At 28.0% G+C, this 21940-nt stretch overlaps 1 protein-coding gene and 2 non-coding genes across 6 annotated transcripts in view; 1 reads left to right on the top strand and 2 right to left on the bottom strand.

The window, feature by feature from the left end:
* Positions 1 to 8833, top strand: part of LOC107448633 (lysosomal alpha-mannosidase) — a 74705-nt gene extending 65872 nt beyond the window's left edge. For all 4 annotated transcript variants that reach the window (XM_043053903.2, XM_043053904.2, XM_071178881.1 and 1 more), the window contains exons 22-26: positions 239 to 325; positions 2663 to 2893; positions 3897 to 4046; positions 7414 to 7582; positions 8507 to 8833. In XM_043053903.2, coding sequence (XP_042909837.1) covers positions 239 to 325; positions 2663 to 2893; positions 3897 to 4046; positions 7414 to 7582; positions 8507 to 8622 — 753 coding nt within the window. In that variant the 3' untranslated portion in view covers positions 8623 to 8833. The remainder of the gene's footprint in view (positions 1 to 238; positions 326 to 2662; positions 2894 to 3896; positions 4047 to 7413; positions 7583 to 8506) is intronic.
* Positions 8834 to 13950: 5117 nt separating this feature from the next.
* On the bottom strand, positions 13951 to 14022 carry TRNAH-GUG (transfer RNA histidin (anticodon GUG)). Its single transcript has one exon. It is a non-coding gene; the product is annotated as a tRNA-His (tRNA).
* Positions 14023 to 15754: 1732 nt separating this feature from the next.
* On the bottom strand, positions 15755 to 15826 carry TRNAH-GUG (transfer RNA histidin (anticodon GUG)). Its single transcript has one exon. It is a non-coding gene; the product is annotated as a tRNA-His (tRNA).
* Positions 15827 to 21940: the final 6114 nt, after the last annotated feature.

The following is a 21940-nucleotide window of genomic DNA, read 5'->3' as shown; positions in this document are numbered from 1 at the left end:
TTTAAAATTAATTTTTTCTTCTTTTTGTATATTAAGTTAGATGTGGGGTGCTTGTGCCTGTATTAAACCTTTTTTTAGTCAGTCTGAAGTACTTTATAAGGATCACTTTACTTAAATTTCCTCGTGATGACTGCAGACCCTATCGTTTCCTGTTAAAAAATTTATTAGCTTTTTAATACTTAATATTTTTAACACAGTTTAGTGGTTAGCACTTTTAATTAATGGTTTATATTTTCAGGATCCTCATCAAGATTTGCAACTATCTTTATTAACTGACCGGGCACAAGGAGGTAGTAGCGTTGTGGATGGTTCTTTAGAATTAATGGTAATAATCAATGCACCTTTCCTTGCTACTTTTAATATTTTAATTGTGTTGCTCTGTTTGTGTCTGTTCAAAGAATATTTTTTATTGATAAACTTTTGGAATAATGTTTCTCTTTGAAAATTAAGAAAGAAAAAGAAAAATATATTACAGTAGATCTTTATAACACAAACCTTGAGCGCTGAAGCTTTTCATTGTATGGAATTTTGTGCTATATAAATCATTTTACAAATCTCTAAACTTACATGCTAATTATAGCAATATTTGTCTGATACACATCACTGTTAAAATGCTTTAAAATAATTTTTAGATACAAATACTTTTAAAAAAAGTGTTTTACATATTTATTATTTACGGAAATTTGTTTTTAATTTTCAGCTGCATTTAGAACTAGCCACAAAAAATTAATAAATTTTGGTTTGCTTGACTTTTAAAATTTCAACATCTGAGCAAATAATTGAACAAGTTTTGTAAAATGTTTATAGTTCTTTTGAAATGTCTTAACTGCCAATTTCATTATGTACACCCACAAAGCTAGTGTAATGTGGTTTATGGAGAATTAGTGTTTATAGACTTGCATTTTATGTATCTTCTACTGTAATATTTTAATTACTATATAAAATTTCTTATGTGTAAATATTTAATATGTTTATTTTGGAACAATTTTTAGTGGTTAAAGTGGTTTGACAAGTTATGTTCTATGTTTTCTTTTTGCATAGTGTATTACTGTGAAATGTGCATTTACAGTACACAATGCAATTTACAGTGCATTGTGCAATACAGTACACAACTTTATATATTTTACTATGAAAGCAGCATTAACTTTGGCATTTAATATAATCAGTTTATAAATCCAAAATACTTTTTATGGCATTTCTATTTTCATTTATTGATTTACAAACATTTATTTTTACTATTTCTTATTAACATTTACTTTTATTATATTGGATGGAAAAAAATTAATTTGAATAATTATTTTTTAATCTTGCATATTTATCTTACAATTTTGTTCTTAAATATTGCTATTTCCATTTAAAGGCTGATTGAAATATTTTATTTTATAAAAAAAATATACTGCAAGACAAAAAAATATTTTAAAATATTTCAAACTAAATTTTAGTACTTGCTTTTATAAATTATTTGTATGTATTTTTGGTGCACATAAACCATATAAATAAGACTTTCAGTTCTGATCATTCATCTCTTCATTCAGACTGCTTTCAGTTTTTTCTCTTACCCTTTTAAATTTTTAATAAATAAAAAACATTTATTTTTATGCAAAACATTATTTTATAGTTTGAAAAGTCTGAAAATTATATATTTGAAAAATATCAAACTTGCATGCCAAACTGAAGAATATTTGTTTTAAAGCTTAGTTTCGTTGCAAGGTTCTCTCTTTTGGGTATATATTGCCCTTAATATTTTTTTTAATTATCTTTGGGTTGCATCTACTAAAGCAAAGCATATATGGCTATTGTTTCATTAAACTGTTCAATAAGTTAATCATAATTCTATGTGTATGATTGTTTGTTAAAATAAGGTTAAGGCAAATTAGTTAGTTAATGAGATAATTTTTATTTTGATCGAAGAGACCACTATGAAACTAAAAGACAATAATACAACAATCAAAGAGGTAACAATATAACAATCTGGCGCGCAAGAGACTTATTGGGTTCATAGACTTTTCTTGCCACATTATTTTTGTTTGTGTTTGTTTATTTTGTTGTTCCTCCCTTTGTGGTGAGTGGTCTTTTGTTACCATGGCCATTGGAAATAAAAAAAATATATATATATATAACAATCAAAATGAAGAGAAAATATAGTACAAACGGAAAGCGATAATAATACAACAATTTAAAGCAAATATTATGCTAATCTGAAGAAGCTCTCGTTTGAAAAAAATTTTAGTGTATGGTTTGCTCCTTTGAGTATGTTTAGCCCTAAATATAATATTTTTTTTTTCTTTCCTTGAGTTGCACCTAGTATAGCCACATCTGTCTATTGTGTCATTAAACTGGTCAATGAATCTGCCTATGTATNACAACACTAATAACAGGGTTGGAGCCCTGTTATTACATATATATATGAAATAAACCAAGAATCAATGACATATTGGTTAATAAAAATTATGGTAATGCATTGCTGATTTCATTAAAAGCAGAGAGAGCAAGAAAAAGACGCCAGAAACTGAATTTCAGCAAAATTTTACAACTGAAATTTGCCACCAAACCTAGGGACCCTGATTCTACACTTTAACCATAGTCTTTTATGGTTTATTTAAAAATAATATATTTGGTATGAATGAATAATTAATTTGTTTATTTATAATTATTATTTTAGGTGCACAGACGTCTCCTTTTTGATGATGGTTATGGTGTTAATGAAGCTCTGAATGAACCTGGATTTGATGGAAGGGGACTAGTTGTACGAGGATCACATTATTTAACTTTGGGTCCAATAAATGAAATGAATCAGTTCAATAAACGATTGGCTAAAGTTATTTTCCATCAACCACTGTTAGCTTTTTCAAAACTTCAGTTTTCAAATTTGTCACGAACTGCTTTAAATGAGGTATGATTTTTTATTTCAATAGAAAAAGTATCATACCATCTATTTTCACTATTTAATGATAAAAGTTTCTTTATCTCATTATGCAATATTTACTTGAAAAAATGCTCCACTGTTATAAAAAAACAAAGGTGTATCAAAATTGCTGATTATAGAAAAATGATAAAGATAACATAAAAGTTAATTGAAATATTATATTAGTTAACAAATCAAATTTTTTCTAGTCTTCTGAAAATTATGGATAATGGGGCTTCTACTGTGCATTAAATGTTTTGTTTCATTGCTTAAAAAAGTTGATTGATATTTTTTGTGCCAAAAGTTTACGAATTTATTGTTTTTGTTTTAATGTTTCAAATTCAGTTGTTAGGCAATTGAGAAATTTTAGTTTGCTTATTGATAAATAGTTTTTTATTTGACTAATATATTTTATTATTACTTAATGAAATGTATTTCATTATTTGAAGATTCATACTAATTTTTACTAAAATAAGTGGGAAATTGTATATTTTTATCAATTAATAATATTAATTTAATAACGTTAGTATTATATTTAATCAGTTAATTTATTTCAGTAGTTAAAAATACCAAATCAGTACTAAACAACAATTTTTAAGAAGAAAAATTTTAATACTTTTGTTTTTAAAATTGGCTGCTAAATATTGCATTAAAATTTAGTTAAAAAAGATAAGCTATTTTATTGTTTATTAATTCTGAATAATTCATTTTATTAGTTGTAAAGGTAAATGGTCTTCTTAAAAATATTTTGTTACAGACTTTCATTTTAAAGTAATAGTTGCTATTATTGTTAGAAATGTATTTATAAAACATTATGAAATTTTGTTTTATTTATCAGCTGTTAATATATTGTCACGCTATTTGATATTAGTCTAAAGTCAATTTTAAATGCAATTTATTTTTATTTCTCAATCATTTTATTTTAAAGATTTTGTTGACACGCTAGGCTTAATCTTAGTAATTTGATTTATTACACGTTACTGTATTTTAGTTCCGTGGTTTGAAACGCAGATTACCTCAAAATGTTCATCTATTAACATTGGAACAATTGGATGATTCGAGAATTTTATTACGATTGGAGCATTATTATGAAAAAGATGACGGTGCTGAAATGTCTAGAGCTGTCACTGTTTCATTAAATGTAGGATTTTTTATGATTTGTTTTAATTGTTGTGTATTTTTTAAATATGAAATGTAAATTTCTTCACATAGTTACTCAAAGTGCAAAATTTCTCAGAATATGATTAATTTTTAAATAAATAGTATATGCATATTATGGTAGAAATGGAAAAAATTGACAAGTATTATTTGGAATAAATTTGTTTAAATGTGAAGCAGATTTATAAATTTTTAAATGTTTTTAAAAGTATTTGTTAAAACAATGCATACTGTTTTTTTTTCAGCGGATTTTTTATAACAAAAGGACTGATTTTCTTAAATAAAAAAATTTTTGTGATCTAAATTTTTTACATTTGAAAAGTTACATAATATTTGCAAAAATTTAAAATAATTCAAATAATTTATTATTTTATTCGGAAATATAATTTTTTATTTATTCATAGCTGATGATTTTTAATAAGTTTTAAATGTCTGAAATGGTATTAAACCCATTCCTTTCTATTCAACAAGATAATTTAAACTGAAAGAAGTCTTGAATACCTTAAATATAAATTGTATAATTTTCAAACCTGTAAAAAAAATATAAAAGGTAACCTTAAGTAAATATAAAGGTAGAATCCTTAAGAGTTCATTATTTGGATATTATCACACTTTTTACTTTTATTTTTGTCTATACTGTTAATAAAGCTGTCCAATTTAATTTTTTTTAAAATTACATTTTGATACAGTGACACCAAAATCTGTGTAAGTTGATCACTTATATGTAAACCAATTATTGTGGTGCATAGTTTTAGTGGTCAACTTACAGATGGTTTTTTGGTCCTTTTTGTGGTATCTTATGAGATATTTTCATAAAATTATGCCTCATTATTTATGTTGATTGCTTTATTCATTGTTTTTTTAGATGTTTCTTATCAAAGTTTAAAAAAAAGTCTTTAATTTATTTAACATGATTATGACTTTAAAACTTTATTTAATATCACATATACTTTAAGAAGTGAGACTTATAAATAGAAATGCAATTTTATATGTAAATTTAATATTAAACTGTTGAATGTAGAAAATAATTATATGCACATTCTGTTAGTTTTGCATGCCAGCTATTTATTACAAATAATTTCTTCTAATATCAATACACAAAAACATATATGCTATTATGAAACATTACATTATACTCATTTCAATATTTTAAAAATGATTTGCTTTCTTATTATATGTTTTTAAAAAAGAACCCGCAATAATTTCTTACATAGTCAACTTTTTTGGGTTAACTTCCAATACAACATATTTCAATAATTTAGCAAAATTTTAATATATGACATTAGAGTATAAAAATTTTTACAGGAAGAGTTTTTTTTTTTTCATTTGTGGTCAATGTATAAAGCTTTTAGAATATTTTTTTTCTAATACACCTAGACAAATTTGATTGATTTCAGCAGTCAACTTACAAGATAGACAGGTGGTCAGGTTGCAAAGGTTTTAATCCCTATTATAAATTCAATTCTTGAAAATAGAGGTCAGCTTGACAGATTTCTTTGAATTGGAAATTTTATGATTTTAACTGACAATATTCTTAAGATTTTTATTTATTTATTTGTAAAAATCTCTTGTGTCTTGTTTCAGAGTCTTTTTAGACCATTCAGGGTTTTATACTATCAAGAAACAACACTGGCTGCTAATAAATATCTNAATTTCTTCTAATATCAATACACAAAAACATATATGCTATTATGAAACATTACATTATACACATTTCAATATTTTAAAAATGATTTACTTTCTACTTATATGTTTTTAAAAAGAACCCGCAATAATTTCTTACATAGTCATCTCTTTTGTGTTAACTTCCAGTATAACATATTTCAATAATTTAACAAAATTTTAATACAGTTAAACCCCGCTATAGTGAACCTTCAAGGGACTGAAGTGTCGGTTCATTGTAACCGGGAGTTCACTATATCCGTTACGCAGGCAATTTCACTAATGGTTCCTTAACTCCTCCCTTTTATTACATATTATTCAAATAAAAGACCGAAAAATATTATGTAGATGCAAGAAAATTGTTATTTTTCATTACTCTTCGTCTTGCATACAAATTTTTTTTTTTTTAATCTTTAGCTGATGAGCAATCCTCACCATCAGATATGGAAACACTTCCCGACTCTCAGATAATTTTTCCTGAATTTCTGTTATTCCGCTTTTTAAACCTGTCTAACCTGCCATTCGAGTACATAAAAGTAGTCTCATAAAATCGCTTAGCAAATTCATTGACATTTGCCAGATACTGGAAGATTGCAGCTTCTTCGATTGGTGAACCACTTCAGCAATGTTTCTTCATTATCCTTGTGATCTGCTTTTCTCAACTTTTTTTCACCATCTAAACTTTTTTCATGAGCAGAAATTATTAATGGCCTATTTTTCCATATGTTACAAACTGCAGATTTGGATAGTTTATATTCCCTGCAAGTATCAGTTTGATTGCATCCATTTTCAATTTTTCTGATTATGCCCATTTTATCATCAATGGAGAACGTTTTACGTTTACTGCTAGCCATAGTTAAATTTGAGACACTTGTTTGCAGGATTTATTTTAACTGAACTGAGAGCAAAAAGGAGTTGAAATGAGGGCCTTATCAATACATATTAGTGTCCAACTCTTTGACCAATAATAAATAATTACTCATTCCCTCTGAAAAAAATGCATATTGATTACGCTGACACCTCACAGGTGCATCGTCTGCCTGGGTTGGAAACATCTGCTTGGTTTCTTTAGGGATGGGAAAGAGATAAAAGAAACAAACAAGAAAAAATGCTTATCGCTACATTCCCCTCTATAGATGGTATTTAATTTGAAGTAGAAATTTCAAAATTATTACAAATTTTTTTTTAAAAATTCAGTCGAAGACAGAAAAAAGTTCACTATGTCCAACTTCCTCACTTTTTTGGTTCACTATATCCGCGAAAAATAACATTGTCCATGTATAGCAAAGCACGGGACCGAACATTTCGTTCACTATAAACCATGTTCACTATAGCGGGGTTTGACTGTATATAACATTAGAGTATACAAATTTTTTGTAAGAGAGTTTTTTTTTTTTTCATTTGTGGTCAATGTATAAAGCTTTTAGAATATTTTTTTTCTAATACACCTAGACAAATTTAAATTACAATTCTGACTGAAAATTTCAGCAGTCAACTTACAAGATAGGCAGGTGGTCGGATTGCAAAGGTTTTAATCCCTAATATAAATTCAATTCTTGAAAATCGAAGTCAACTTAAGTGGTCAACTTGACAGATTTCTCTGTATTGGAAATTTTATGATTTAAACTGACAATATTCTTAAGATTTTTATTTATTTATTTGTAAAAATCTCTTGTGTCTTGTTTCAGAGTCTTTTTAGACCATTCAGGGTTTTATACTATCAAGAAACAACACTGGCTGCCAATAAATATCTTTATGAAGTTGAAAAGCTGAAGTGGTCTGTTGCCTATGATGATGAACATGGGGAATTGCAAAGTGATCAACCTGCTGCTGAAGAAGTTAATGAAATTGCTGGAGGTATATTATTTTTTCTTTATTTTCTATCAGAGATATTATATTATATATTCTAATTATATATATTATATATTCTACAAAATAAAATATAACTATTTTTAGTGTTAAGAGGTTAGTTTAAGAGTTTAAAGTTTAGGTTAGTTTAAAATTTGTGATATTAGGTTTGTCCGTATATTACAGATGAAANGTATTTGAGACTCTATCAGTACCATTTTCTCTCCTTTCTTTACAAAGATAAGGCAAGGTGACAGGAGAAAGATTGATTTTTCGGTGGTGAAAGAGCTTAACAATATTTTTTGTTATGGATAAGGCAAAAAGTTTTGTTTACATGCTTTGAAAATGGTGAAAAGTTTCATTTTTTTTATCTTGCAATTTATTTAGAAAAAGTAGTGTCCGGTTTGTAGAGATAAAAAACAACGTTACATGATCAAAATGACTGTCGGCGTCCGGTTACAGGAGTGTCCGCTTTGCAGAGAATGTACGTAATGGTTTATTCATAGAAGATTCCCGGGGAATTAAAAATATGTCCGTATTGAGAGGCGTCCGTTTTGCAGGAGTGTCCATAACAGGAGGTTTCACTGTATATAACTATTAACTATTTTGAATATGTAATCCATTTCCTTAAAAGAAAACAATATTTATTGTTTTAAAATTTATTTTCACTTTTTTTAAATTTCACATGTTGAAGTTTATTTTTGTCTGACTAGAATATTTAGACTTATTGTTATATTTCATATCCAATTGACTTTAGCTTGGTATTTTCTTTGTAATGATGCTCAAATATTTTGCTTTCTTTTTTATCGCAATGACATTTATTTAATGTATAGATACATAGTTGTTTATTTAAAAGTAAACTGGATGTGTCTTAAGGCAATGATGTTACTAATTATTTAATTTATTAATATATTTCTCCTTTTTTAATTGCAGATGAAACACAAGACATTGTTGTAAATGACAGTGAAGATGACCAGATGAGAATTACTCTCAAACCAATGGAAATTCGAACATTTATTCTCAAAGTTGATTTTCCTAGCAATTTATAGTTTTTATTTGCCCTTATTTATTTTTTTGCCTCACTCAACAAAGCTGTAAATAGTCTTGCCTACTGCATTAATTTTTAGCTAATTTTATGACGTTGTAGTCATGAAATAATTTATTGTTGTAGGTATATTTTTGTTTGTAAAAGTTAAATTGTTTTAATAATCATGTTTGTATATGTTGCATCTATTTATGAATTAAATGTATTCTATGAAAGATTTGTGTTGTTAAATTCCATGTTTTTAACATCACTGAGCTTGTTAAGTGTGTCTCTCAGCAACTTTATTCCAAAAAATAATTTTGATGCTAATTTTGTTTGTCTATTTTTAATTAGCTGATTACAATTCAAGTGCATGTTTTTTTATTGACATCTTCGATTGCTATCTAAATTCAAAAATTATATATATTCAGCTTATAGAAGCTGTTTAAATATTATGTAAGCATCTAACGTGGAGGGGTATGTAATTGGCTTATTTTACACGCCAGGTAGGAGGGGGTATAAACAATGTTTACGTAATTCATTAAAACTCATTTATTTTTAAATTTTGAATATGTAAAAGTAAAATGTAACTAATAAAATTACAATTGGAAAATCTTCAAACTTGAATTAAAGTTAAATTCGGGGGGAAAAATGAAAGAAAATTTCTTCAAAAAGGTTCAGAGGTCAAGAATTTTGACTGCAGAAGGAAAACACTAAGAATTTTATAAAATGAACTAAAATGTAAAATTTGTTACATATTTTATTTGAATTTATTCCTAAAACTAGATTTCTACATTTTAAATCAAAATTTCAGCAAAACGCAGAGGGAACAGAGACAAAAAAACAGTGTTTCAACTGTGTTGCGTGAACATGAGAAAGAATTAATGATTTGCATATTTTTGCTGACAAGGGAAAAGGAGGATTTCAAAATTGCTAAAAGCATGTTTAATATTTGAACGGTCACATACAGAATGATCTACGATGACTGGTCTTAATATATTCAGAGTGTTCTTAATCACGGTTCAGAATATATGTTTTTAGAAATTTTTCCAGAAATGAAATGAAAACAGTAAATACATTTAAGGGTACAAATTAATGTAAAAGGAAAAGTAAAAACATTATCAAAATCTAACGAAACACTATTAAAGAAGTCGTAATTAAAAACATTAAAATTTGTTTGAGTGCTCCATGAAACATGAAAGTGACTTTAATATTCGCTTTTTACCCCCTTTTATTTTTATCATCCAGCAACCAAACAGGTTTTTATATTTTTAGCTGGGCTTCCTCCCTACTGATTCATTAAGATATAAAAAATGTTTTTATTTTTTCTTTAAAAATTAATTAGTTACCTCTTTTGTGTAATTTTTTTTACTTCTTTAACAAGGATTTTAGAAATACTAAATGTAAGAAAGGCATTCCGATTGTCAATATCTTATATTTTTAGAATCCTCCTGAAAAAGGAATTTTATTGAGGGAGTGTTAAATTAATATGAAAATGAGAAGTAAAACGTTTTTTATGATAATACTAATTATCGTTAAGAAAGTAAAGGAATCGGGAATTAAAACCATCAAAAACCAGTTTGTCTAATAGTTCAAGAAAATTAAACTTTTCTTTAAAAAAATTAATACCCAAGAAATTTTTTTTTTTAATAGAAAGCTTTTTGTTGTCATAAGACTCCTTTGTACACGTTTCCCTTTTTCGATTGAAATGGGATGAGATTTTTAAGGGGTTGTGATGCCAGAATTGGCATACACATATTTATTTTTTAAAATTGATTAAATTTTAAAAAATTGTAAAATTGATTTTCTTCTATACAAGCAAGTGAGGTGTTGTTCCTGGTGTATTTTTCATGCTGAGTTTAATGAAACCAATCATAATACGATCGGATCACTTGTGTTGGAGTTGCAATAATTTTATAATGTACAATTTTTTACTTTCATCTATTTATGCATCAGACTTTGGTATTTATAATATAAATAGCAAATATTTGCTTGAAGTATCTTCAATGCTCCCCTTCTCCAAATCATCCACATTTCTCCTCAAGAAAGGGTGAAGCATGCTGGGGAAAATATGAGATTTTTCGGATATCTTTTATAATGGCATAACAATAATGTCCATGAAAAAAATTGTGGGAATATATTTTTCTAAAGAAAATGTCTAATTTTATTAAACTATAAGTACAAAACTGTTCTATCCCCATAAAATCCCTTATAACTTCTCAACTATTAGTCCGATGTTGTTGTAATCGTTTTCATTCAGTTCAGGATGAAACATTACTTTAGAAAATATAACTCACATGTTCTGATTGTCCTTGGTTGGAAATTTAAAAGTTGTTCATAAAGCAGTTAAAAAATTGAACATTTTATGCATAAAAAGTTAAGTGTTTTCTGAACTATTCATTCTAATGAATCGTGTATATTTTAATTTGATTCAGTGTAAAAAAAATACAATACATAGGAAACAATGTCTCACTTGTCCAGATAGCTGCAATATTAGATGTAGAAATAGGTACAAGTACAAAATTGTAATTATTTGTACATAAAATACTTATACCCTCAATACTAATGATTGTCTTGTGGTTGGTTGGTCTCATTCGAATCAGCATTGAAAAAAAAAGCATCCGAAACGATACCTTACTTACTTGTTGCTGTTGTCGTGGGCCATTAAAGCGAGGGGTGCGATTGTTTTGTTTTCCAGCTTACTTGCTTGTATAAATGATATTCAATTATCCCCCTTTAACCACCTTCATTTCCCTTCAAAAAAAGGTGAAATTTATAGGAATAAAATGAGGAAAGTTTTCAGCCATTGTTTATAAGGATTTTATGAAGCTTTAGTGAAATAATGAAAAAATAATTTTATTGAATATTAATATTTCTGAAGAAACACCCCTTTTCTGAATTGTTTTTAAAATTAGTTTCAGCTTATTTTGATTCTCTTATAGACCTCAATTATTAAACGTTTTTGAAAAGATTGGATAATTGAATTCCCTACCAAGGCTGAACTAGATCCATAATTTAACACTAACAGTTGCGATCAAGCTCAGCCTTGTCACTACAATACGTCTTGAAAATGTTTCAATGTCCATATTTTTGAATTCCTATAAGTTTAAAATATTCACTATTCCATTTTTCGCACTGAAAATTAAATCGCGAAAGCTTATTAAAAATTCAATGTTAGAGGAATAGCAAAAAACACACTCATCATTCCGAATATAGCTTTGTTGTCTAGAAATCTGATTAATGAAAATGTAGTTAGGTACGTTACTAAGGTATTCATAAAATGAAGTTAAAAATATGTAGTTTCCTTGGAAACATGATTGATATTTAAAAACACTGCCGTTTTAGTGATACAAAATTTGATGCAGAAACAGTAGTTTCTATGATTTTTATTCATACTTCAAAATGACTAAATGAATGAAATGACTTTTATAAATATTTAAAAAAAATGCAACTGGAAAAAAGTTGATTTTTGAGAAATTTCAGGATGGTGTTTCTTAAGTTTATCCTTTCAAAAAACATGCTAGAATAAGAAAATTTCCACTTCATGATAAATAAAAAATTGGAACTCATGGCTTGGGTTTTAGTATTTATGCTTGTTATGACTTGATAAATATTTTTAGAATCCTTATCTGTTGTTGCTGTTACTAATTCCATTTGTCAATACCAGCAGGCCTGCTATGAGAATCCAAGTGATTTTAAGACACGGGGTGCATTTCTTGTTCTTCAGTGGCGCCATCTATGGTCAAGAATATAACTTTAGCCACGCACACATCACAGCCCGTTTTAAGGGGAGGACCCATTTATATTCCATTCATTCATCTACAGATCGTAATTTTGACCTTAACTAGAGAACGATCAATCTCCAATTCAGTACCCCCAGAGTTATTGTTCAGGGAACATGGAGGACTTTGTGACTCGACAGATTTAACGTGCAGCAGTTATCATTTAATACATGAGGATTCTCCGCCCAGCAGGATTCTAACCCACGAACATGAGTCTGATATCCTATCAGCCAGACTATTCCAGTCTAGAATCCTTATCTAAAATGATTATGCATAGCAAATTAATTTTTAAACCTAAAAAGTGCTCTTGAAATCCTAACAAATCTCTACAAAGCATGTAAGTTAGATGAAGCTACTAACACCACAGCACGTTTGATTGCTAGGAGAAACAGATAATTGTTGTTTATTAAAAACATGTTCCATCAAGCAATGAAATTCATTATTATTTTTTTCGAATATAAATTAAACGGTATCATGTTAAAAAATAACTCCTTAGAGCGACGCTGATTTCACGAAAAATAACTAAAAATAAATTTGATAATTTTTCTTTCTCTTTTAAATATCTCCAATTTTATTCGCTAATTATGGCTGCAATCAGGGCCTTTTTTAGAAATCTGAGGGTTGTAGGCCCAGAGCTGTCGGGGGGGGGTGGCCTGCCAGTTGTATCTTTAAACAAAATTTGCGTGTTACTTTTCAACAAAAGGCCTTTAAATTATAACATAAGTAAATTAGCATATATTAATTAGTTTAGCGTATATTTAATCGAATTTTTGTTAGCTTATAATTCTAATAAACAATTTTTATGGAAAAACACACAATATATTTATAGATATTTGGATTTCGGTGGCACGCAGAAATTTGTGGGCTCTGGGAAAGACCTTATAATAAATCAGGTCCTGGGTGCCATAACTCATTAAGATTTTTTTTTAGATTTACGTAAAAATCTTAATAGGTTGTAACTTTAGCAGTTTGGTGATATATTGAATGAAGAATGCTTATAGAATAAAAACTTAGCTTTAAATCAAAAACGATGGACGATTAACGCTATTAAAAACATCTAAAAGTGTAATGGAAACTTCAATAGTAAAATACGCAGTTAAATTTTAAACTGAATAGAATGGAAACTTATGAACTTTTCAAGTTACGTGCTATTATAAAATATGTTTTATAACTGCGAAATCTTATTTAATGTAAAATTCCAAAAACTTCTTTCAATCTAACATCATATCTCAAGAAGGCGCAAAAACTAAGTTTGCCTCTGGTTTCTACTCTCTCCTATACTCCAGCTGCGTCTTCGCATGTATCTGTACTTTAAAAATAATAATATATAAAAATATAAGAGTTTGAGCAACGATATTAAAATCACAAAACTTTTTTGACGGACATTTAAAATAAGCAAAAAATTGCATCAATTTGAGCAGATTGCAAATCTATGATATGAAAATATTTTTTACAGTTGATTTCTATAAAAAAAAAGAAGAGAGATTTAAAAAAAAAAGATAAACCTGATTGCCCAATTTCAAGGTTCGAAATCCTATTAATGACGGATTTTTTAACAGTCAAAAAGCTACTGCCGTGACCAGGATTCGAACCTGGGTTATTGCGGCCACAACACAATGTACTAACCACTATACGATCACGGCTCGAGCTCAAAATAGTTTAAAATTATTTACACATTATTATGAAGAATTGTTTGTAAATGGAGCGTGAAGAGCAAGGTAATCCATTTTGTTAACTTTATTTAGACACAGATGGCGCCATTGTAATAACGTAAAAATAAATTAGTTACTTTTTTTATTTAAAGGCAGTGAAAGACGACTTAAATTAGCTGTGGACAAAACAACGGTACAGTCATTCTTTAGTATTTTCGAAAAATAAAAAAATAATTATGAAATTTACAAAAAAGGTAATTTCGTACAAGTATTAATAATTTTATATTTTTTTTTCCAAAGGTAAAAATATTCCATTCAAATGATATAAATAAAAGTAATAAATGAATCCAGAATAAATATTTGTGTAAAGTAGGAAAATATTTTTTTCCCTGAAAAAATGCATTTTTTGCATTTAAATTTTTTTGTCTAGACAAATGAAGTTTTTCATGTACCATCATTTTTGTACTTACGAGCATATTCCAGATTACCAATCAAAAAGCGAGAATCAGAATCATTAGAGTCACTACTAAATGATTTGGCAGTATCAAAAATGTTTGAAAGAAAAAAAAAACCCAGAAAATTCAGTGCTTGCTGGTCGTATCGAAACATTTAAAGATCTTAAACAATAGATGGCAGCACTAAAGTTATCCATATGCAATTTTAAAATATTTACCACGTTTGTTTGCTGATCCCATAGCAAGAGATTTGAATAATTGCAAACTTTTAAAAAGTTTCTGCGTTCTTAAAACCTTTCTTCAATTGAGTGTTTTTAATCTACTAATCCAAATAGAATATTAAAATACATCTTCTGTAGTAATCTGCATACCCTCTTGAGACCCTGCGTCCCTTTGTTTTGGACAACATTGGGTATAATTTTATCATTAAAAAAAGTTATATAATTTTTTGCTTTTTGTGAGTCTTTACAAAGTCATTGAGTTAAAATTAACTGAATTTATTTCATTGTTCTGAGCTTTTAATTACAATGAAAAACAACAAGAAAGTTACGAAATTCGATTCAAGTAACCTTTTGCACAATTTTATAACGTGCAAATATCTTACTATTTGAATTTAGTGGAATTTGTTTTCCAAACCAAATGTGAAGAAATTTTCTATAAAATATTGCAATATTTTGCAAAAGAGAAAAAAAAAATGAGAAAAAATTAATTTTTTATCATTTATTAGTAATTTTTGCTAAATTAATTTGCTAAAAAAATTAAGTTTAATTCTTTTGTTAAAAAAAAAACACGCTTCAGTTAATTTATGAATTTTTTTCTAATAAGCGACATCTATTGCAAACAAATTGCCTTTTCTGCCATTAATTAAAGCTCGGGACTTAATATACAGAGAGAGTCTCTTTGCAACCCAGGGCAACCCAGGGATCCCAATCTCTGACCAGAATAAACAATCAGAACTCTCCCCAAGAACAGACAATCGTTGAACTTTGTTGTATCAGCGCGACATCTTTTGATGAGGATAGGGACAACAAACAAGGTTAAAATGATTTTTCAAAAAAAGGCGAAGAAAAAAAGCAGTTGGCGTGAATTTGAAGGCAAGGATAGAAGACAAAATTTTGAGGAAAGTTCTGGAGAAGATCTTCATCCACAAATTATCAATCACATTAAGCGCAATGGTATATTCAACTTAAAAAGTAATGAAATCAAGAAAATAGAGGGATTTTGTATATGTGTTATATCAAAATAATGTATATAAAAAAATCTGTACCTGCCGTGACCAGGATTCGAACCTGGGTTATTGCGGCCACAACGCAATGTACTAACCACTATACGATCACGGCTCGAAATTGATATTGCTTAAAATTTTGAAAAAACAAATTATTTTGAAGGGATAATTGTAAATGGAGCGTGACGAGCAAGATAATCCTTATTGCTTAGTTTATTTACGTATAGATGGCGCCATTTTAATATAGCCTTATAATAAATTAGTTACTTTTTTGGAAGACAGTGAAAGATGACTTAATTTAAGTGTGGACAGAACAACTGTACATTCTTTTAGCATTTTAGAGAGATTAAAAAATAATTATAAAATTTTAAAAAGGTAATATTGCAGTAGTATTAATAATTTTACATATTTTTCTGTAAAAGTAAGAATATTTCCTACAAATGATATAAATAAAAGTAATGAATGAAATATCAGTCCCAGAATAAAAATATGGTTAATGTTGGAAAATGTTCTTTTTTTTCCGAAATTTTTTTATTTTTTGTATCAAACTTTTTTGCCCAGTCAAGGGAAGATTTTAATTTTCAGGGCCCCCATCATTGTACTTAAGAGCATAATCTAGATTACCAGTCGGAAAGTGAGAATTATTATTTACTACTAAATGATTTGCAAGCATTAAAAATATTTGAAAGTGTTCATTTGTTAGAAAAAAAATTAACAGAAAATTGCACTCTCGCTGGCTGCATCAAGATGTTTAAACGACCTTAAGCAATAGATGGCAGCACTAAAATTTCCCATTACAATTTAAAATAATTACCATCGCTTGTTTAATTAACTGAATTCTTTTTTAAAACAGATTTCGAATAATTTATTAATTTATTTTATACTAAGCGACATCTATCATAGTAAAAATCAACTTTTTTGCCATTTTTTAAAGCCCGGGTCTTAAGAGAATATACGAGAGAGTCTCTTTTCGACTCCGGATATAATAATATCTCTTAAGAAACACTTAAGATAAGGGGGAGGGGTCATTTTCTCTTCTGTTAACAATTTGTGACCAGAAAAGACAATCAGAACTCTCTCCAAGAACAGACAATCATCGGACTTTCCTGTATCATCGTGACATCTTTTGAAAAAGACAGCGACAACAAACAAGGTTAATATGATTTTTAAAGAAAAGTCGCTGGTGTGGATTCGATAGCAAGAACAGAAGACCAGACTTCGCGGAAAGGTCTGGAGAAGACAGTCATCCACAAGTTATCACAAATCTCCTTAAACGTAATGGTATATTAAATTTAAAAAGTAATGAAATCAAGAGAATAGTGGGATTAGGCATATGCGTTTTATCACAATAAAAATATATACACCTGCAGTGACCAGGATTCGAACCTGGGTTATTGCGGCCACAACGCAATGTACTATCCACTATACGATCACGGCTCATATTCACAAGTTCATTAAATGTTTAAATTAGTAATTTTTTTCTTTTTCTTACCTGCGTTCTAAATAGAGCGTAAACATCACTTGAATGAGATAGGTGTAACATTTTTTGAAAATAGATGGCGCCACCATTAGAGTATTAAAGGACTTATAAACTTCACAAACATATATCAATATCTAGGCTTACAATGCATGTACGCCTACTATCAAGATATCATGATAATTTTTAAAATGGAGAAGCATTATGAAAAAAAAAAAAAATTTTAAAAAAATTAATTGTTCACAATACTGCTTAGAAAAATTTCAGCTACAATTGGAATGTTTCTGACAGATAAAAGTTGAAACAGCATGGCAGTTTTTTATTTAGAACATAAGACAAAAAATAAAACATTAACTTTAATCTGCATCATGATAACATTGCGTTCTTACTCAGCGTTTCACACGTGGTATCAATTATTTTTTATATTATTATAAAAGATAAAAAAATTTCCTCTGTTACCATTTATAAAAAAAATTTAAAATTTAAATTTAATCTACTATTTTATTTTTCTAGTTAATGAAAAAAACTGTTACTTATTTTATGCTTTAGTTACTGAGAATCAATAAAATTGCATTTTTTGATTTATGTTTGGAAATGGTTGTTAACAATATAGGAAAAATTAAAAGAGGAGAAGGTTGCCAGTAGAAATAAATTTTTAAGGTATTTGCATTACAAATTACTGAATTTTAGTCATACAAATATTGATACATACTTTTGTTCCATAATAAACTTAAATATGCTGTGAAATACTAAATTGAAATTAAAATTAAAAGAATTCATCCTAATTTTACTATCTAATAATAAGCATTAAGTAAAAGAAAAACATACAAAAATTCTTACAATGTTTCATAAACATTCAAATTGTGATCGTTAACAGAGTTGAAGAGTAGCAGGAAGGAAAAAAAAAAAAAAAAAAAAAAAAAAAAAAAAAAAAAAAAAAAGAAACAGCAAGTCAATTTACTTGGACAGGTTCCACTAAAAAGAGGAAAAATTTGTAAAAGACTTAAAAGCATCTTTTGATCTTACGATTAAAAAAAATTAATAAATTTAGAACAATAATTCCATTTCGAAAATAAGCCTAACATTGATATAAGTTTTTAATGTTCTTATTGCTTTAATGGTAGCGTCGTCTGTTATTTAAATGTTAAGTTTTTCGCATTTAGGTAATACTCATGCTCCATTTAGAATGTTGGTAATTAAAGAAAAAAGGTATTAGTTTCAACATTCAGAGAAGCCATTGATGATCGCATAGTGATTAGTAAATTGCGTTGTGGCCGCAATAAACCAGGTTTGAATCCTGGTCATGGTAGGTACAAATACTTTTCTATACAATATTTTGATAAAAAGTATTTAGAATCCTACTATTTTACTGATTACATTACTTTTAAAATTTAATATACCATTACGTTTAATTAGATAGATCATACATACCTTTGTTTCTTTTAATAAACTTAACATACAGTATAATATTAAATTTAAACTCAATAAATTAAAATTGAAAGAATTCTTTCCCCTAATACTGTCTAATAATAAGCTTTAAACAAAAGAAAATCATGAAAAAAATTAAAATTGATCTCTTATTTTTATAGTTTAGGTTTAATCAGAAAAATTAGCAATATTACAATTGCAAAACAAAAATCGATAGAGCTAATTTTTGACTTAAAAGTAGCTTAATTTAAAATGTAACATTAACATTCTAACTGCGATCGGTAACAGTGTTGAAGAATAGCAAAAAACAAAAAATAAACAGCAAGTCAATTTACTTGGACAGTTTCCATTACAAAAGAAGAGAAAAATTTATACGAAACTCAAAAGCATTCTTCGATCTTACGATTAAAAACAAAAAAATCAAATGCGCATTAAAACAATAAGTTTAAAACAATAATGTTAGTAACAAAGGGAAAAAGTGAATAAAACATATTCATCTTGTTAATGCTTTATCTTAGAATACAGCAAATATATTGAAATTTTTTTAAATGGCTGCCTTCTGCCTTTTTAAAAAATAGAGCATCCTGGGAGCCATGGGACCCACTTTTGCCAACGGAAATAACTTCATACTAAACTCAATAGTATTATTTGATTTCACCATTAAAAAGTTAAATGAACATTAAAACAATAAATTTAAAACAATAATGCTAGCAACGGAAGGAAAAGTAAAAAAAAAAATATGTTCATTTTGTTAATGCTTTATCTTCTTAGAATACAATATAGTGTAAGTAAATGAATTGAGAATTTTTTAAATGACTGCCTCCTGCCTTATCTAAAATTAATGCATCCAAGGAGCCATGGAATCCAATTTTGCCAACTGACCTGAAATAATTTCATACGATAATTATGGTCAAAGAGTGGAAAAAATCCTGTCACACCATTAAATTGTTTGATTTTTGCGCAAGATAAATTCTAAATTTACATATTAGATAAGTTTTGCTTTTTATTACACGTAACATAATTTTCCCAACTAGATAGATTAAAATTATTTTCAATTAAGAATTGGTTTAATTGAAGTTAAATAAGAGGTTGATATGGCAATTTACTACCATCTGAAGTATTAAAAAGGTATTACACAGGCATTGTTTTTGAAATACTAATTTCTACACAACTAGAATTACTGAAAACATACAGTAAAGTAGTTTGAATACTTAAAAATGTTAGTTGAAATTAAATTTTAGTAATTAAAATTACTTAAATTCATAGAAAATGAAATGTGCAAGTGTTCCGAAAATGATCCATTTACTATTACTAAAACTTATATCAATGTGTAAGCAGTATATTATTTTTTTTATTTTAACTTCAAACTTGTAATCACGGTGGTCACAAATGAAATTTAGAAGCTGTATTAAGGGTAAAACAATGCTTCCAAACGAATTATTATCACTGCACCAAGAAAATAATTAGCATCATTATACCAAATAATCATTACCAAAGCTCTTAAAAATTTATAATTTTTCGTTTGCTGCAACTGGGATAAAAATATTATTTTTTATGTTTCAGTATTTTTGCTTTTAAATGTTAAGTACAGTTTATTTTTAGAAAAATATCGAAATAAAGTAAAAATTAATGGTTTGGCACCAAAATTCCTGCTGCTTTTTATTATTATTATTATTATTATTGTGGCAGTGCCCCATCTTATGATATTTTCTTTCCTTCTGACGGAAGTTTTCGTCCAAAAGTAGATTGAATTCAATTGGGCGGCCAGAGCGAGGTTAAAATTTCAATTTTCACGAACTATTCTTAAAGTTAAGGCACCCTCACAATAAATTGTTTACATCTACAAATCACAATTTGTTTACATCTGCAGATTTTCTAATAATTTTCCTTAACTAACTGCAATAAAATAAATTAAAACTGGATTAAAAACTCGTAAATATTTTTTTATTAATTTCGATTTTTTTTTTACCATGATCATCTAAATCAAAATTTATTCCATATATCTAAGTATTACTATATAAAATTTTAATTAAAGTAATATAAATTTTCAAAGAATTTAGGTACTTAGGCTTTATAGGCACCATAAAGCCTCTGGTTTAATCATCGGTTTGGTCATCGGGTAATGATCAAATTCGGTAATATCGCTATGATTATTGATAACTATAATTATTAAAAGTGAGGCGTGGTGGCTCAGGGGATCGAATGTTCATCTTCCAATAAGATGAACAGGTTTCGAATCCCTGGGATGGCTGGTCGATACGAATTCCGCACCTGGCTCGCACCAACCACAGTGCTGACGTCAAAAATATCCTCAGTGATAAACAGATCAAGGGTTAGAATCCCCTTGCCATCGGACTAACCATGGCAGGTTTTTGTGGTTTTCCTCTCTATTTCGCGCAAATGCGGGTTAGTTCCATCAAAACGTCCTCCACGAGGGCAAACTTTCTCTCAATACATGAGTTTCCTTTTCTTCTGAATTGTGTTCAAAATTACAAGGTTATGGAGTTGAAAGTTAGTAGTCGTAAACCCAAAATTGGGTGGGGTGTTCAACAACGGTCATAAATTGAAATAAAATTATTAAAATTGGTAATTTCGTGACTAGTTTCGATAACATAACATAGCAAAAGGATGATATCGCGAGTATAATACACGACGACTGAATTATTGAATACGATATTATTATGAATTTTTGTTAATTATGGTAATTTTTCTTCGGGTAACGAAAATATTGAGTTATGTAAATTTATTATAAATTAGGTAAATTGAAAAAGATGCATATATACTTTGTTAATTATCAATATTTTTTCGCAATACATCGTGATATTAAAATTTGGTGACTATTACGGAAAAATAAGTTCAATTTTTTCAAAAAAGTTCCTTTTTTGTTGAATTTTTTTTGCTCCTGATTAACGAATAAGTATCCTTTTTTAATCATCTTGGTATACACTTTTCAGCTTTCCGCATGACTGCGTAATCTTAACTAATAACGATTTAATAACACTTACGATTCTTTTTTTTTACCTCGTAAAAATAACGTACGAAATTTAGCTACTTTATACAATAAAAGACACTTTAATGGTTATGTTTAAAGTATCAGTTCCAAGTTTTATCACCCTTTCACCTAAAGTTGTCAACTCCCGTGTTAAAAAAAAAATCGTGGAACCTAGTTGACTTTTCGAGTGACAGGTCATCATTTTCTCGAGTGGGATTTCATCGCTGGCACTTAAACATGAAGACCACCCAAGAGGTTTTGCGATAACCTTTTATTGCGTCAACATTGTAGGATACAATCTTTTCTCTATTTTTCTATTTTTTAAATAATTT

Source organism: Parasteatoda tepidariorum, chromosome 3 (assembly GCF_043381705.1).
Source record: "Parasteatoda tepidariorum isolate YZ-2023 chromosome 3, CAS_Ptep_4.0, whole genome shotgun sequence".
NCBI lineage: Eukaryota > Metazoa > Arthropoda > Arachnida > Araneae > Theridiidae > Parasteatoda > Parasteatoda tepidariorum.
The sequence above is the reverse complement of the archived record's forward strand: the minus strand, read 5'-3'. Positions and strand labels throughout refer to the sequence as shown.